Genomic DNA, 15,204 nt, shown 5'->3' with positions numbered 1-15,204 from the left:
GACTTCAGAATGACTGCTTACTGATTTTTCTCTTTCTTTCCGGTCTCTGCGGCTTCCTGGAATTTTGCTCTTTCTGCTTTGGCTCGGTTGATCTTTGCTAGTAGAAACTTGATCTTCAAGCTCAAGTGGATTGTAATCTGGATCTGCACTTTCTCCATGGCCTTCTCTGAGATTTGACTTTTCCTGACTTTGTCTCAACTCTTGCCTCCGAGGATTTTTGTTAGAGACCGCGTCAACTCGGGAAAGAGGAGTTCTGATATTTGTTGAAGTTGGAATTCTTGTCATTCTTGGATTTCCGTTTTGCCGAATATATGACCTTATCAGATTATGTGTATCCAGAATCTGACGTTGCATGTTCTCCATTTGAGCTAAGATTTGATTTGGATCAAATCCAGGTTGTGAAGTTGTAACAGGTGCTTCCGCCAGTTGTTTTTCTTGTCTGTTACGGACTTCAAGGAGACGAGGTGAATGATCTTTTAAGACTTTTTGCTTTTACCGTGTAAGCATTGTCGGAGCTTGCGGTAATGTTGTTGCTTCATTTATTTTTCTCTTTGGATTGACTCTTCTCAACTCTCTTTGGCTAGTCTATGTTGTCTCATTCACTGGCATTATCTCCCCTTGCTCAGGTGACTGAGCCAAAGCTTTTTTTATAAAAGTTATTCCCATAGACGGCACCAAATGTTGGTGCAAATTTTGCAGGAACCTGTGAACTGAGAATCTTCCACCAAACTTATCATATCTGGTTTCATCTGACTATAATTCACTCTCCTGCAAGACAGATGAAGGATTGTCAGAAACGGAGCCGATCAGTTGGATCGGCACTCCGTCTCCGACAATCAAGTCAGTGATGGTTGAGAAATTGGGATTCCAGAGCCCTCTTGGAGCTTCTGATGAATCTAGAAGTATTCAAGCGGGAGAAGTGCAAGTTCAAACAGATGAATTAGATTGACTTACCAATTACACATGTCATGTCTCTATTTATAGGTCTTTTCCATTGACTCGGGCCATTGAAGACCGTCGAGTGAGTGTTCCAGATTTGATGGCCAGGATTGGAACCTTATATGACCTTCGGGTTGACCCATTAATTGATTCATTCCCTTGGTTGATTCCGGTCAAACCGGTGTGAACCGGAGTTAGAATGATTTATTCACAACACAGGTAAATGGAGCAAAAAGAGGATCGGGAATAAATTTCTTCCATATAATGCAGTTATGTACATAGAACAAATTTGGTAGAACAGCCTACAATTGTTAATATTGATCCAGCATCAGTTTCCATCTTTTGTACATCAGTTTTGGACAAAAAACAAAAAGATCAAAATTCAAGAGGGGATGGAAATCAAAATGTTAGTATCTCCAACTTACTCTTCTTCATTGTGTGATCTACAATGTACAGTTCTTTCCGCTACTGAGGATCTTATTAATTGTATGCAGCTACAGAGTTTTCGGCTGTGAACGATCTCCCCTCCAAAATCAGATATCCATCTTACAGTTTAGTCAAGTTGCTTGAGCAAATTTCATCCATCACAAGCTCCACAGAAACTAACCAACAAAGCATAATGAGCTTGATACTAGCATAATCATTTAAAAACTTGAAGCAGTGACTGTTTCAGCAGTTGCCATGTGAATAAATTGAGTGCGGATAGCTCAAGCATCAGAACATGAATTAGGATAGCAGACTTTTTACCATGCGAAGGAACAGAAAGGAGGCCATAATGCGGAACATCTGTTAGCCACTTTGGCTTCCAAGAATCCAACCTTATCCAGGACTTCTCTATCGAAGTCTTCATTGTTCAAATCAGCCCTCTGTGCCAATAATATGCTTATATATCAACATCCCGACTCACAAGAAAAATCCTAATGCTCAGGAGCCTGGTTCAGTGTCAAATACCATTGGTGCGATGTAACATTAAAGAGCCAGGACCAAGGTCCAGAGATGGATTTGATGTCGCGAGATCCCTCAATAGCTGCTGAGATACTCTATCAGCCAACACAGACTGACCATCATAAAATTCCCTAGAATCTGTATCGGCACGCCTTACAAAATGGTTTCTAAGATAATCATTTTCAGATGACACTTGATCCCAGAATACATGAGATCCGGGTAGCGTCCTTTGAGAAAGGTCCGGCTTGGGGTCGTGATACGTAGAACCATTGACATAGACACTCTTTGGGGATCTTGGCATGCTTCCAAAACCTTCGTGCAAGTATGCTGACTGCTTCAAGCGATGAAATGGAATGGCGCCGTTTCCTCCAGTTAGCGGTGTGGAGGAACCCGAAGTGGCTAGGGGGCTAAATACAGGAGGAGACAATCTTCCAATCACATGTTGGGAGGATCTTGAATGGAGAAGTGGGCTTCCAATGGGAGATGTTGGACATGATATGTTCTTCAAAATCCGATCACTGGACATCAAAAGGATACTCATTGAAAGACATGAAAGTTTGACTGAGCCTAAAGTAAATATTATAAGGTTAACAAAAGCACCAACGCATATGTGATATCGACCAAAATCAAATGGAAAACAACTAAACTCACCAAGGCTAAGCTCAAATACCTGGGTTTGCTTTCCCACCTGAAAGGAGGAAATAAACACATATATACACACATGACCAGGTCTAGCAGCTAAACTTATGTTACACCATTTCACTCAATTCCATCCCAATCACTTAAAATAGATTAATTCAAAAATCTACCAAAGAGAGAAAAAGTGATATCTGTGAACATCATATTATATCCTACACTCCATTATTATTTCTCTTGGAGACCACAATGCATCCAGAGGATAGGTTCCCAAATACAGCTAGATTTAGAGTTAAATGCAATTTGTATTGTATTATAGTCACTAGTGCTTAGTAGTATTTCCCACTGAATGCATGAGAAAAATGTGCACACAAAGGAAAGCAACACCAACACAGAACCTCCAAGTTGGTGTGCAATTAGTTCATCATGTAGGGTCTCTTGAGTATTTTTAAACCAGCTGCATGCCTACTAAATTTCCTTCTTATTAAATGCTTATCCATAAGAACCCAGAATCTCCCAGGAAATATTTAACAGGTTCTACCAATTGAGTCCAAATGAAATCAATGAAATAACTACCTGGAAAATGTTGCATTGGATGGATGAGAGAAGGCGCACGCATGCTTCCAACTCAGGATACCAAACATTCTTGCAACATTTGCAACCTGCACAGTTACACTCACTAAACAAGAGCCACCACGTAATATCTTGAGCTGGCTAAGCACTTTCAAGTAATCAGCGTAGATGGGCATGTTACTCTACAATATTACATATGAGTGACCATTAGGGATTCTACTATCTATACAGCAGAATTCACTGACTGTTGGTTGAGTGACTCGATAGTGATCTAACTTTTGATTGAGTAGTCATACATCCTCACTTATTATCATTGACTATTCCAACTGATTTGAGCAATCATGTTCATCTCCTAGTGTATGCATTAAAGTATACAATCTCCTATCCAATCATTTAACTGGTAACTCTCAAAACTGGTGATCAAGAGAACTCTCCAAAAATATTGTGCCTCCAAGACCAGATGAGGCTGAACCTAAGCTTTGACACCTTCATGCAGAACCCTTTTCAAGAGGGTGTTGGTTTAGGAAAGTTCAACAACAACGCAGCCTTATCCAATTAAATGGGGTTGGCAAACATGGATCCTTGCCTTCCAATCAGCTTATTCAAGGTCATACTACATAGAAGGCCTGAAACCTGCATGTCTTTTCTAATCACTTCTCCTAAGGTAATTTGAGGTCTGCATTTAGCTCTTTTAGTTCTTGCAGTACATACGAAACCACTTCTCCATACTAGAGCATTCAAAGGCCTTATATAAAATGGTCATGCAACCTCAAATTACTTTCTCGTTCCTTACCATGCATCAGACCTACTCCTAGACCAACTCTAGTATGATCATTGCTTACTTTATCCATACGTCCAGATGAAGATGGGGGGAGGGATTCCCTGGTTCTGTACCAGGCTTTTTCTGAGATCTCAGTTTCTGGCTAGTCAAAATCAGCCTTGAAACCCATATTCTGAACCATGTTCTAGAGAACTCCACACACACACTGAAAACAAAAGGTGAATGAAAGAAGAAAAACAAAAGAAGAAGAGTTACTCTCACATCAATTGCAATGACAGAGCCCTTACAACAACACCTTTAGTCATGATCTAAATTATCTAACTGCCTCATCTCGTCTCGACCAATATGTGTCGGTATCATAGAGCATCAATACGATTCAACGAGTTAAATTTCCTTATCTTTCTTTAAGGGAAGAAAAATTAATAATTGGTAACAATCAGTATCCCATTGTATCACCCAATACAAAATACAACATGATATGATATGATATGCTACAATAAAACCTATACATACGGACCAGCTCCTCATTTCTCCCATCCCCAAATGTAAATCCCTAAAGCTCACCCACCTTGCTTTCGCTGATGATCTCATGATCTTCTCCAAAGTTAATCACTTGTCCATTTCTTCCATTCTCTCGGCCCTTACCCTATTCGAATCTGTCTTTGGCCTCCAAGTCAACCTCGATAAATCCACCATCTTCCTCTCGAGTGTCTCTAATTAGATGTGAGCCTCTCTTCTTCAGCTCTCGGGGTTTAAACCAGGTTCCTTTCCTGTCACCTACCTCGGCCTCCTCATTCTTGGTAGGCTCACTCGCCATCATTGTCTCCCTATGCTTGACCACATTCGTAAGAAGCTTCAACTTTGGAAAGGAAAGCTTCCCTACTTTGCTGGTAGAGTGGTGCTCATTTGCTCTGTTCTTCAATCCTCCTACCTCTATTGGTGTGGAATCTTCTCCATCCCAAAATCCACCATCCATGCCATGGAGTCCATGTTCTCTACTTTCCTCTAAAAAGGGTGTGAAGCTTCACACTTTATCCACCTAATCTGTTGGTCGACCATCTGTCGCCCAACTTCTGAAGGTGGCCTTGGCATTCACTGGATTTCTAATGTTAACTTGGCCTACCTTCTCAAGCTTATCTGAAAAATTGCCTCTAAGCATGACTCCATTTGGGTCCCTGGGTCTACTTTTTCCTTCTCCGTTCAGACTCCCTCTAGACAATCCACATGCCCTCCAACCCTTCTTGGATCTAGAGGAAAATTCTCTTGCTCCGTCCCCGTGCTCTCTCCGCTATCTCTACTTCTGTCTCCTCTGGCTCCTCTACTTCCTTTTGGCTAGACCCATGGCATCTGTTGGGCATTCTCTTTTCCCCTTTTGGCCCCCAAGCAGTCTATGATATCCGCATCCCCAAAGCCACCCTCTTGTCCGCCTTCATTTCCAATGGTTCTTGGTCCCTTGCTCCCCTCCCCATTCTCACAATGGTTTGGGACTCCCTTCCCACCATCTCGAGCTCCCCCAATGACACTACCATTTGGCTTCCCTCCCCTACCAAAACCATTTCCACCTCTTCAGCCTGGAACCTCCTCCGTGCCCATAACCCTAAACCCCCTAGCCTCCCCTGGTTTGGTCTAAAAGACACATTCCCCGTCACTTCCTCACCCTTTGGAGGGCCCTCAACCATGCCCTCCCCACCCAATCCTTCTTTATTGGCCACCACATCCCTATTAGCCCAAACTACATCCTTTGTTGGAATAGTTCGGAGGACCTTGACCATCTTTTCTTTTCTTGCCCATTTTCCAGATATATCTGGGAAAAAGCCCTATCCTTCATTTGGCCCTGTTCGAGACCATCATTTGGCTTTGCCACTGAGTGGTCTTGGATTCTGAGGAACTTCCTAGGCTCTACTATTTGTGATTGGGTTGGTAAGCTCGTGTTTTGTGCCTCTGTCCATCATCTTTGGTGGGAGCAGAACCTTCGGAGATGGACTTCCAACTCACGCTTGAAAGATTTGATTTGGAATGCCATATATTTTGATGTTTCTTCTAGACTTGTTGCCTCTCCCCATCCCCTGATTGATGATACCCCAAGGAACAGACTTATTGTTGTATCCTGGGGTCTTAACTTTTCTTTCCGGTCTTCCTCCTATAAGACCGTTCCTACATGTTCCTTTTTCTTTGATATATTATTTATTCATCCAAAAAAAAATCTATACATACATACACTCCAGAAAATTTTGATTTAGAGGTTAAAAGGGAAATTCAAGTATCAATACATACCATATTGTATGATTATATCAATCCATACAATGCAATTACAATATAAGCATCCACGGGCACATGTGATTTCATAGTCATGATTCCAAAAACCAAAAGCATCAACAGCCCTTTGACTAAAAAGTTTTCACCCAAGCTACAATTTTGTGACATCTTCTTTCAAATTCCATGCTTAAGGGCTTTGATTCCTTGCTAAAAATTAATCAAATCAAATAAACAAACTGTCCTTTGGTTGAATCAAGGAAACAAACAGCAATATTCCTTATCAATACTGGTTTTTACCATAGGTGCCACTATGCATCCAGGCACTTTGGTAGAGCCTAGACATCCAGAGGTCACCTTGTTGCCTTAATTTTTCCGCCCTCGAACACCTTGCTCACCCAAATGTCGTGATAACTATGGTTTTTACTTCAAAAGTGTTTTCTATATGTATATTGTCTATCTCCATGCATATCTATGGCATGCAATACATATCTCCAATAAGATGTGATACATCTCATTAATCACCTCATGGATATGATGCATGATATTCATACCTTATACCTAACCAACATTGCATATGAAATTTCACACCTCTAAAGAGGGGAGCATGCAGCACCAAGCCAGCAATAAACTATACATATCTTCCTATTTGTCAAAAGAAAACCATACAACTCTTCAAGAACCAGCTACACGTTAACATTGATGCTTCTGTCTTTCGCATCAGAGGCAAAGCCACATAGGGGCCGGGGGCCATGCCCCCCCCCCCCCATTTTTTAAAAATTTTGGTTATTTTCCTTATTTTTCTCACTCCACATGTAAAATACCACTATTTGCACCCCCCCCCCCCCCCAAAAAAAAAAATTGAAAATAATTTTTAAAGGTATAGATAACAAGGATAAACGCCATTCTCAATAATTATCCAATGGTTACCATTAAAGCCCCATTTTTAAGGAAGGAAAAGTTAAGTCTCAATTGGAAACTAACTCATAATCCCTAAAATTTTTCCCTATTTATTCTCTCCTCTCCTTTCCTACTTTTTCTCTCCTCTTTCCTCACACCTCACACATGGCTTAGGGAAAAATTGGAAAAGCTAGCAGACGTTGGAGTTTATTCCCATACCTTCTCCAAAATCAGGTATCTTCTCTCTCTTTCTTTCTCTTTCAATTATTTTGTTATTCTTTTTAAAAACCATGAACTAATTGAATGTTTTTGTCAATTTAATTACTGAACTAATTGTTTTTTCTAACATTGTATTGAAGTAATTGAACTTTTTGAACTCAACTAAACAAATCACTAGTATCTGATTCTTATTCTTTTTAGAAAACCACGAACTAAACTATTAGAGAACAATTCTTAGACCTTTTTTTTTTTAAAAACAATTGGTTCAAAATTGTCTATACTAGCGTCTAGTGATTTGTTTAGTTAGGTTCAATTTTAAATCAGATACTAGCTAATAGTTAAACAATTTTTTGGGAATTGGAATACAAGTTGAGTTGTTTAGTTGAGTTCAAATTTTTCTAATTTTCAATCAATGGTAGTGATTTGGAGAAAAAAATGTAAAAATGGTTCAAGATTTTTCTAAACAACTTACTCCTAAAATTGAAAAACAAAAATTTAATTTTTAATTGTTTATTCTAATAAAATTGGAATACAAGTTGAGTTGTTTAGTTGAGTTCAAATTTTTCTAATTTTCAATCAATGGTAGTGATTTGGAGAAAAAAATGTAAAAATGGTTCAAGATTTTTCTAAACAACTTACTCCTAAAATTGAAAAACAAAAATTTAATTTTTAATTGTTTATTCTAATAGAAATTTACCTATTGTTTTTATGTGTGAGCCCCACGTTAAAATATGAAAAATAATTCAGAGGTGGGACCAACCCACTGGGGATCTCACATGGGGCCCCACACAATATGTGTAGTGAAAAGGCGTTAGCATTCGCCTGACGGATAGGTGATCCAGATTCTCATTAATCGCCCCCGCAATTGTTGAATCCTGGCTCTGCCCCTATTTCACATCCTTCTGTATCCATACTAAAACCCTTTGATTCAATTATAAATGATAAACATAGAATAACTTAATGTATAGTAAACTTGGCATCAGCCAATAGAAATAGTGAACAAAATATAAATGTATTCCTAGAACCTTAGAAAGGATATTCAAATATTTAGAGAACCTGACCAATCACCTACCTAGAGGCACCCATGGTTTTCATGACCTCATCATTCATTAAGGCAACTAGAGAAATTAACCATGCCAAATGTGGAGATCATTGGGCCAATTAAACTGAGTACCCACCAATGGTATCACATATGGTGAGGGTTGGTATGGTATCTGAAAAATACCCACAACACCTGCCCTGCTAACTCGAAAAATTAGGAGCCCCATGAATGTCCCCCAAAGCATAATTCTTCTTTGTTCTTTTTTTTTTTTAATTTCGAAGGAAACAGGCATTGTATTTGCAATTGGCATTCCGTGTGTGTGCACAGATGTTATATACATGTGCAAATGAATGAAAGGAAGTGAGAATGAGGTTAAGAGAGAGAGAGAGAGAGAGAGAGAGAGAGAGAGAGAGAGAAATGACCTAGGTGGGCCACCTTTGGTAGCCCTGGACTGATGCACTGCTAGCTCTTCTGCCTCCAAGGAGGAAAGGTTTCTCACATGTCCAACAACCTGAAAGATGACCATAAGATAATATCAAAAGTTAAAACATTTAAACTTAACCACATAAATTTGTTCTTTATTTTTAGTTACCTCATCATACAAAGAAAGTTCATCACATCAGCAACCCATATATTTAAGCACCGGAAAAAGAAAAAAGCCTTTTTTTTTGGGGTGGGTGGGTTGGGTATACAACAAGAAACAAACCAGAAACAAGAAGCTAGTTTCTATAGCTCTTCCATTCGTTACTCATAATGATATTCTTGAAAAAATGCCATTAATTTAACCACTTCAAGTCAAGCTACACAATCATATTTATCAACTTCAAACCAAAACTATAGCTGTTTTACCAAAAAGATAGAACTGTTAGGGAAAGGCACCGTGATAATATAAATCAACAATTAATTTAATTACTCAAGTTTTCTATATTTATTTACTCACTATCTTTTTTCAATTTAGTTTACTTAGGCTCTTTTTGGTATTAATTTTTCATCCCTCATATTTTCTCCTTTGGGAAAAAAAAGGTACCAATAAACAAATTCTGATTAAAAAAATAAATTGAAAACCATTTGGTAACTACAAATAAAATTGATTACAAAATGAAAAAATGTGTTGGAAATGCAAATAGAAAAAGCGGACACACCATGGTTCAAGATCTTGATCTCAATGCCCAACTTGCTTCCTCAAAAAAGCAAGTTGGGGTAATTTTCTTTTCTTGAAATCAAAACCAGATTTGAGCGGGACGCATAAAATTGCAATAGAATTCTGAGATATACCAAGATCTCCCCAAGATATTACCAAGATTTTGCCAAGATTTTGCCAAGATTTGAGCAAGATATATTCAAGGTATGACCAAGGTAACGTAAATATTATCAAGATATCAGAGATATGACTGCAATATACAAGATATGACCAAGTATCAGAGAACTCAATCAAGTTTTGTGTATTTTTTTTTTCTGTCATCACCAGTCTCATCTGACTTGGCTGAAATGTGAAACATCTCGCAAAATCTTGCTGAGATCTTGCAAGTTCTCAAACCATGGGACAGACAAGCAAATTTTACAAACTAAAGAGACGCATCCGGTGGCTATGCCATGTCATAAGACCCAAACATGCCAACAACATGTGTAGAACTGTACCAGGCAATAGACAAGGTAAGCATATCCATACCAAAGTTCTCACTCCATCGGTAATTCCAGCTCGTTCTGTAGGCTCAGAGGCCAAAATGAGTCTCTCCAGTGGTGCAGCAGTTTTTACAAATGGATGCTCCAAAAGCTGAGCAGCTGTAGGACGACATACCGGATTGCGCTGTAAACACTTCTTGACAAAATCCTTCCCCTCATTTGAGAGACTATCAGGTATTGCTGGAAGCTCTTTACTGTTCCCAATCTTAAACATGGCAACAACCTATAAACGAGAACACAGAAATATCAGTATAAGAAGCCAACAAAGTGAATTTGTATTTCAGTTAGAGAAGAAACAACTGAAACTAGGTTAATTTATGAGCAAATACAAGATATATGAAAATACTGACCCCTTCATACTGGCCCCAAGGTGGTTTGGTTGTAGCCATCTCAAGAACTGTACATCCAAGACTCCAGATATCAACAGCAAGATTGCAACCATTTGAATTATTTATTATCTGAATGGACAATTCAAATGAGAGATGCTACTCAAAGGTTTTCTAAGCCACCATAAATGGGTATTAAAGGCAAAATATACCGACCTCAGGTGCCATCCAGTAAGGGCTTCCCTTGAAAGACAAGGGGCACGATTGCCCAGTAATCTGAAATTTTGATAGAAACATTAGGATATACTTGTCATCCAGTGGTTGGTCACCATTGAGATTACACAAACGTTTCAGATTTCATCCAGTAATCAGGAATGATTCCAACCCTTGGGAGAAATATTTTGCTAACTTCAACAGATTTCTTCCAAACTTTCAAATGCTAGATTTGCCTGCATATTGAGGTTTGGGAATGATACTGATGGAATGAAAGCTAAACAGAAAATGGAGAAAAAAAAATTACATGCTTTGCCATCCCAAAATCTGCCAACTTCACACGTCCACTGGGGTCTACAAGAATATTTGCACCTTTAATATCCCTGTACAGAAGATATCGTTGACATATAAAGACAGACAACTTAAAACAGTAGCCACTGAATGAGGTAACAATCATGACTTTTGTAACCAAACCAACAGAAAGTGGCAACCATACCAACCTATGGACTGTATTCGTAGCATGCAAATATGCAAGGCCTGAAAGAATTTGCTGAGTATAACTTCGAATTGCCAGTTCACCAAACTGCCCATATTCTTGAAGCAGCTTATAGATGGAGCCACCTGACATATACTCTAAGTATATGTACAGTTTGTCATCTACCTGCTCAAGAAAAAGTTTGAAGATCATTTATCAAAAGCAAAAACAAAAATAAAAAGAAAGGAATCCATACAGACAACAGTCAGCTATAAAATAATAAAACAGAAAAGTCTGATCAACAACTGTTCTAACAAAGGAAAGGTCCAAGAATCCAAGTAATACGTTAGAAAAAGATAGAAATAGGTCACGACTTTGGACACAGCACCCTAGTTGACATCAGGCAGGCAACCACATATGCAGCCCCTGTTTCAAAAGTGCAATATATAATAAGCGAAAAGATACGACGAATTGAACATTCAACCCCAATGGACTGACAAAGGAATCCAACTATATACACATTTGGACACGGCCTCAAGTTTCTTATGTTCCACTGTAACTTACATCAACCAGAAGAGAATGAAATACAGCAAAAACACACTCACTACCACATTCCAAATTTGACTCCAGGATGGGATATTGGGATGGACGTATCTTGCATTCTGGATCCATTGCCATTAGTGAGCCCTATTTCTTTGTTTTCTATTTTTCTAATGAGGATGAGGATATCCGGGCCTTCGGCCTGCCAATTCCCCTAGTCTATGCAAGCTCCCCAGTCACAGGACCAAGTTGTTCATGTTTTTAAGTGGAAGGCCAATTAAATCCATGGTGAGTGCCCCAAACAGATAAAAGGAGTTGAACATAGGTCGCCTGTCGATGCCATTAGTGACTCTGTTGCTTGTGGAATTAGAGGAATATCAAAGGCTACATGTTTGCTCTTTCACAAGGATAGCTGAAGGGGTGGTTGAGGGTGACTTGTTGTTGGATTCTGTTAGGAGTCTAATAAGAGTTTGTATAGGAGTTAAATTAGAGTTTGCATTCATGTAAAATTCTATTCCTTGTAATAGTCTACTTTCCACTTAATTATAAATAGCGGGCTCAAGATCATGGATCAATAAGCCATTCTGCCAAACATTTGTATTTCTACATGGCATCAGAGCCTAAATACGATTAGGGAAGTGAGAGAAAAGAAAAAAAGAAAACCTACCTCCTGGCCTCTCTCTCTCTCGCTGTTGCAGAGTGTCAAAGAGCATCGAAATCCAGCCTCGATTAGGATCTTCTTTTTTTTCTTTTCTTTTTTTCTCTCTGCAAAACCCATCGCAGATTTTCTCCAATTGTTGCAGAATTTTCTGCGCAGAATTTTTCTGCAATAGTCGCAGGAATTTTCTGCAACTATCACAGAAATTTTGTAACCTATCGTTCAATTAGGGAAGCGACCTACCTTCTTCTTCTTCTTCTTTTTTCAAACCCATCGCCAATCTTTAGTTCTACTACTGGCAGTTTTTCAGTACCATCTTGGTCTCCAACTGAAACAGAAAAGAAGAAAAAAGAATAAAGAAGAAGACGACGATTCAGTTCCGTCTCGATTTGACAAATAAGAACAGAAAACAGAGGAAAGAAGAAGAGAAGAAGAAATCAGCAACTTCCGCTGCTTCTGCAACTGCAACAGCTTCAGCTCCTGCAACAGCCGCTGCTCCTGCAATTTTTTTCTCTCTGATTCTTCATCTGAAGCCTGCGGTTCTGAAGCCTGGTTATTCATCTGAAACCTGCGATTGAGGTTCTTTGATTGGGGTTCTGCTATTAAGGTTCTTCGACTGGGGTTGTTCTTCTTAAGCCTGCGATTGAGAATCGATTCTTCATCTGAGGTAATTCGATTAGCCCAAATAATATAGATATTTGAGGGTTATTTTGGTAAATTTGCATTGCAGGGACTTATATGTAAATTTGTATAAGTTCTAAGATTTATTTGCAAATTCAGATTTTTCAAGGACATATTTGTCATTACTGGAAGAAAAAAAAAAAAAGGGGTAGATCGATATGGGTTGTTTGGCTATTGCATTCTGCGACATTTCTGTTACTTCGAAAGGGTGAAGACTGAAGAACTGCAGATAATTTTGTCTACTTGGCAACTATTGATGGTACAGCCTTGACCACTGCTTCCTCTACTACCCATACCAACACCTACCTTGCTACTTCAGGTAAAACCTTTACAAGCTTTCAAGCTTCTTCAATTTCTAATCCTTGGATCATTGATACAGGAGCTACAGATCATATGACAGGTTTATCCTCCTCTTTCTTACAATATTCTCCAACTTCTGAAAATGATAAAGTTCGAATTGTTGATGGCTCCTATTCTTCCATTGCTGAAAAAGGGACCATTCAGCATTCTCCATCACTTTCTTTGTCTAAAGTTTTACATGTTCCCTCTTTCTCTACTAACTTGCTCTCTATCAGTAGTCTTACACATGACTTGAATTGTAAAGTGACTTTTTTCCCATCTTACTGTGTCTTTCAGGATCTGATCACGGGGAAGGAGATTGGACGTGGTAAACTAGACAATGGACTTTATTTGCTCGAGCCGATTGGAGAATCTACGTCTTCTTTGACTACATCTTCTAATCCAGTCCATTCAGTAATATCAGACCTTCATCAGTGGCACCGTAGGCTAGGTCACCCCCCTTTAGGAACTCTTAAGAAAATATTTCCTGATTTGGTTTCTTCTTATAATGAAAATAATTTTTTTTGTCAAACCTGCATTTTTGCAAAACAGACTCGTTCTACTTATTTACCTTCTCTTCATAATAGAAAACCTATTCCTTTTATGCTAATTTATACTGATGTGTGGGGTCCCTGCCGACGTGTGTCTATTACTGGCCATAGGTACTTTGTTACTTTTATTGATTGTCACTCTCGTTCTACATGCATTTATCTTTTAAAACAAAAAGACGAGGTTTTCCGATGTTTTCGTGACTTTCATAATATGATTAAAACTCAGTTCAATGCCACTATGAAGATCCTTCGCAGTGACAATGGCACAGAGTATATTGATGGTGAATTTCAAAGATATCTTTCTGATTCTGGCATAATACATCAGACCAGTTGCGTTGACACGGCTGCCCAAAATAGGGTTGCCGAAATGAAGAATCGACATCTCTTAGAGATAGCCCGTTCCATTATGATTTCTATGAATGTCCTTGACCAATACTAGAGTGACGCTATTCTCATTGCTACTTACCTTATGAATAGGATGCCCAGTAGGATACTTGGTTTTAAATGTCCTAATGAGATTCTTCAGAGAGCCTCTTCTTTTGTTATTCCCCCAAAGGTTTTTGGATGTGTGTGTTATACTAGAATCACAGCCCACCAGAGTAAGCTGGCTCCCCGCGGCCTACGCTGCATATGTTTAGGGTATTCTGCTACTCAGAAAGGGTACAAATGTTATCATCCTCCTTCCAGGAAAACCATTGTATCCATAGATGTAATTTTTAATGAGTCTTGCCCTTACTATACACCTCTCCAGGGGGAGAGTCCTAGAGGAGATGTGTTATTTCCGACTCTAGATCTTCCTATCACACACCAACACAACTTAAGAGTCCCAGAAGAGTTTCCTGACCAGGGGGAGACTTCGGCCAGTATACCTGAGGACTCTAATCCTCCCCCTTCGATTTTTGAACCATGTGAAGAACCTAGCCAGGGGGAGACCACTCCTGTGAGACACACTGTTGGGGTCTTTCAAAACCAGATTGACCAGAATAAGAAGTTGCAGACTTATCAGAGGAAGAAATATAACCGGCTAAAGCAGGTGGAGAAAGGTGATACATTACCACTTCAACCTCCTGCTCCAGAATCAAATTCTACTGAGGTATCTTCTTCCAATCTTCCTATTGCTGTTAAAAAGGGGTCAGATCTTGTACTCAACATCCCTTAGCTAAATATGTTTCTTATAACTCTTTGTCTGACTCCTACTGTGCTTTTATATCCTCTCTGTCATCTGTATCTGTTCCTAAAAGTTGGCAGGAAGCCTATGCTGATAAGAGATGGAAGGAAGCTATGGTAGAGGAAATGCAAGCAATGAAGAAAAATGACACTTGGGAGCTGATTACACTTCATCCAAGAAAAAAACCAGTGGGCTGCAAATGGGTATTTGTGGTTAAACAAAATATGGATGGATCAGTCAACAAGTTGAAAGCTAGACTAGTTGCAAAGGGGTTTACCCAGA

At 39.1% G+C, this 15,204-nt stretch overlaps 1 protein-coding gene across 2 annotated transcripts in view; it reads right to left on the bottom strand.

The window, feature by feature from the left end:
- Positions 1 to 882: 882 nt before the first annotated feature.
- LOC149029972 (mitogen-activated protein kinase kinase kinase YODA-like) overlaps positions 883 to 15,204 on the bottom strand; it is a 34,726-nt gene continuing 20,404 nt past the window's right edge. Inside the window, exons 6-13 of one of the 2 annotated variants that reach the window (XM_089142287.1) lie at positions 11,011 to 11,171; positions 10,818 to 10,893; positions 10,514 to 10,573; positions 10,322 to 10,429; positions 9,958 to 10,194; positions 8,711 to 8,799; positions 1,891 to 2,402; positions 883 to 1,803 (exon numbers count right to left, since the gene is read on the bottom strand). In XM_089142287.1, the coding sequence (XP_088998413.1) occupies positions 1,793 to 1,803; positions 1,891 to 2,402; positions 8,711 to 8,799; positions 9,958 to 10,194; positions 10,322 to 10,429; positions 10,514 to 10,573; positions 10,818 to 10,893; positions 11,011 to 11,171 (1,254 nt within the window). In that variant the 3' untranslated portion in view covers positions 883 to 1,792. Of the gene's footprint in view, positions 2,403 to 8,710; positions 8,800 to 9,957; positions 10,195 to 10,321; positions 10,430 to 10,513; positions 10,574 to 10,817; positions 10,894 to 11,010; positions 11,172 to 15,204 lie in introns of both variants that reach the window. The other variant, XM_089142288.1, reaches the window with a different exon arrangement.

This window comes from Hakea prostrata, chromosome 1 (assembly GCF_041222555.1).
Source record: "Hakea prostrata isolate BN-2017 chromosome 1, UWA_Hpros_2, whole genome shotgun sequence".
Taxonomy (NCBI): Eukaryota; Viridiplantae; Streptophyta; class Magnoliopsida; order Proteales; family Proteaceae; genus Hakea; species Hakea prostrata.
Note: the sequence above shows the minus strand (reverse complement) of the source record. Positions and strands in the feature narration are given on the sequence as shown.